The sequence below is a fragment of the Physeter macrocephalus genome, chromosome 17, assembly GCF_002837175.3.
Source record: "Physeter macrocephalus isolate SW-GA chromosome 17, ASM283717v5, whole genome shotgun sequence".
Taxonomy (NCBI): Eukaryota; Metazoa; Chordata; class Mammalia; order Artiodactyla; family Physeteridae; genus Physeter; species Physeter macrocephalus.
Window position 1 is genome coordinate 35,239,137 of NC_041230.1, and position 3,452 is coordinate 35,242,588.

Here is a 3,452-nt window from a genome sequence, read left to right on the forward strand (position 1 = left end):
CTGCTGACAACTGAGGATACCACTAGATGTACATTCCATCAACTACCAGCCTACATGATAAACACATCATGTAATTAACTTTGTTTTTAGGTGGGAAATACAGTGTAGAGACATTAAGATTCTTTGCCAAAAAAGTCACACAGCTAGAAAGCACTGGAGCCTGGATTCTAATACTGAAACCAAAGCTCTAACCATAATGGAAAAAAATTAACTGGGCTCTAATAAAATTAAAGATATATATTCATAAAAGACATCATTAAATCTATGTATAGATCTATCCAAACAATAAATATAGATATATCTAAAATAATCATCTATCATCTCTACATCTGTTTACCTGGATGAGGTAGAGAAAGAGAGAGAGAAAGAATTTGTGTCTTAATTTATATTTTTTCCTCCCCATACTGGATACTGGTGATATAAGGACACTATTCTCACAAAGTTCTGCCATATTAGGCAAGTCAATTACCCTTCCTTGGGCTTCAGGAAAAGCAAAAGCTGATTAAACTGAAGAGGCATGTAATGAATGAAATGAAGTATGCATATGTCAGCTTCAGAACTTTCTGGTTGCAAATTCCAGGTTCAGTATATCACTAGTTTGTAGACTAGCTATATCATCTTTCTGTAACTTAGTTGTATCATCTGTAAAATACTTACCTGGTTGTGCAGACATTAAAGGAGATTATGTATTTTAAATGCTCAATACAGTGCCTAGCACCAGACAGTCAAAATAGACAATGGTGAGGTTTTCGATGCTTTGCAAACATGAAAATTTCCAGTTATAGAGAGTAAGAATATTATTAGCTTCCACGTGGCTGTGAATTTAAGAAAGAAGAGGGCGTCTAAGAGTTTTATAGAAGTAAAAGCCTCAACTACCACCAGTGAAAGAAGAAAATGGGATTTAAAATGTATCAGGAATAATATCCAGTTGCATATGTGCTGGCTGTGCAAATAAACACACATAGGTGAATGAGAAAAAGAAACATAAAAAGCAACTGGTTTACATTTTGTCTTTGATTCTGACTAGCTTGGAAACCTGAAACTAACTTTTGCTTAGAGTGGCTCTCCCTTTCAATGTTGCTTCTTCAGAGAAGGCTTCCTGAACTCCTTAAATAGATTGCAGGCAGACCTCAGAGATATTGTGGGTACAGTTCCAGACCATTGCAATTAAAGCAGATATCACAGTAAAGCAAGTCACAAGAATTTTTTTGGTTTCCCGTTGAATATAAAAGTTATGTTTACACTGTACACTATATTGTATATTATAAGTATGCAATAGCATTATGTCTAAAAAAAATAATGTACATATCTTAATTAAAAATACTTCATTGCTAAAAAATGCTAGCCATCATTTTGAGCTTTTGCTGGTGGAGGTTTAGAATATAGCAAAAATTACCAAAATGTGACACAGAGACACGAAGTTTGCAAATGCTGTTGAAAAAATGGTGCTGGTAGACTTGCTTGATGCAGGGTTGCCACAAACCTTCAATTTGTAAAAAATGCAATATCTGAGAAGTACAATAAAGCGAGGTATGCCTGCAGTCCTCTTGTTATATGGATTTCTAAAACCCCATACTTCTCCTTCATATCATTGGTTTTTTAAGACTCCATGCTTCTCTCTCAGATCATCTGTCATCTTGGTTATCATGTGATCATTTCTATGGGCCTCTTTACTTCCTGTCTCCACAGCTAAAAGATAAATCCTATGGAAGCAGGAACACATCACTCTTGTTTCCCGCCTGCCCTCACTTTGCCTGTGGCAGGACCTGGCACAAGTAACAGATAAAATAGTAGGAGAATAAACATGAGTGTGCGAGTGAGGGAAGTGAAAGGGGAGAGGAGACAGAAAAGTGGTAGAAAGAAGTGATGCTGGGATTTGATGCACATCTTCTATAACCAAGTTAAGAGCTTTTCCCTTTATTGCACCAGACTCCTTCCTCCTCTCCTCTTTCCTTCCATCTTTTTCACTTTCTTTAAAATATAATTTTAAAGTATAATTATAAATATATATAATTATAAAATATAATTTAAAAATATAATTCAGATCATTATGTGGTTGGATGTTGGACTTGTTTTTCAGAAGGTCTAGGGGAAGTTTTCTTATCTGTGGACTTGACACTTTCACGAACACTATTAAACATGGACAGTGGAGACACTGACCTTGGGCATTGCAATCATCAGCTCACTTTTAGTGGAGCCCAAATTAGGCACAACTGGGGAATGAAGGCGATTAGCTTGCCAACAGCTGATGTCAGCCAGCTTGATGAGATTAGCGCATCTACAACACTGCATCATGAGTGAGGTACAGGTACCTTTAACCAACAGCACTCTGCCTCTAAATCTGCTTCAGTCATGAGTCATCTTGACCCACCCCTAGGTTCAGGTGCCAATCTTTTAATTTTTGGTTTCTAGACCAAGCACTCTTTACAGACTATTGAAAATAAAATTACCTTCATCAGTGAGTCTTGCTCAAGGGACATCCTTTTATACCAGCATTTTCTCTGGGTCTTGTTATTGACATGGACCAGTCTCTATGGTAGACACCATCCTGGTTCAGCCATTACCCTTATCAGGGGCCCAGATTCTTCTGGAGGCTTATATTATTACCTGGGACATGGTTGGAAGGAACCTCAGAGACAAAAGTCATCATCCTTCCTCTCCACTTTTTTTTTTTTTTTTTAGAAAAAACACATGACTTTATTATTCCCAGCACAAAGGGCAGGTCTTTTCAAAACAAGGGGGCAAGTTCTGATGGCAGGGAGGAGGCCGCTACTTGCCGGCAATGAGCGGGCTCCACAGGACCACAGTGGCCGAGTCCCCGTGCAGGAACATTTTTGAGATGTAGTGGTCCTTGTTGACTGGCTTGGACTTCTTCTTGCCCTTGCCGCTCTTGGGGTCTTCGGTCCACATCTCCTTCACGTTCTCCAGCACCATGTTGCAGTGCTTGTCGAAGGCTTTCACACGGCCCAGGAGCTTCTTGTTGTTGCGGCAGTTGATGAGCACTTGGGTGTTGTTCTTGACCGACTGGGTGAGCACGGAGAGTGGCCCTGTGTTAAACTCCTCCTCCTCCCACTTCTGCAGCTCCTCTGGTGTCATCTCACTCTGGGGCTTGTTGAGGAGGCTCATGTTGGTGGTGGTGTTGGCCGCGCTCTCAAATCACTACCGTCCCCTCCGCATTGCTTCGGCCTTCTGCAGAGAGCCCTCCCCACTTTTTAATAAATGATTGAACTAAGGCCCAGAGAGCAGAAGTAATTTGACTAAGGCTTCACATTATGATACATTGTGACAGTTAGATTTAGATCCAGGTATCCTTGACCTGAGTGCTAAGTACAACTGTGGGGAGATACCAACATTTTTTCTTTCTTTTTTCCTTCTGTCCTTTCTCTCTCTCTCTGTTGCTTTTGTTTTTGTTTTGTTTCATTTTAATACATTGTAGGTACTGGGACAAACCC

At 39.7% G+C, this 3,452-nt stretch overlaps 1 protein-coding gene across 1 annotated transcript; it reads right to left on the reverse strand.

The window, feature by feature from the left end:
• Positions 1 to 2,769: 2,769 nt before the first annotated feature.
• Positions 2,770 to 3,129, reverse strand: LOC102989115 (small nuclear ribonucleoprotein Sm D2-like). Its single transcript, XM_055079006.1, has one exon. It carries the CDS (start codon positions 3,124 to 3,126, stop codon positions 2,770 to 2,772), a length of 357 nt encoding a protein of 118 aa, XP_054934981.1. The 5' UTR covers positions 3,127 to 3,129.
• Between the last annotated feature and the right edge of the window lie 323 nt (positions 3,130 to 3,452).

Coding starts and splice junctions, on each gene's coding strand:
- LOC102989115 (XM_055079006.1), bottom strand. CDS start 3,126: ATGAGCCTCCTCAACAAGCCCCAGAGTGAGATGACACCAGAGGAGCTG.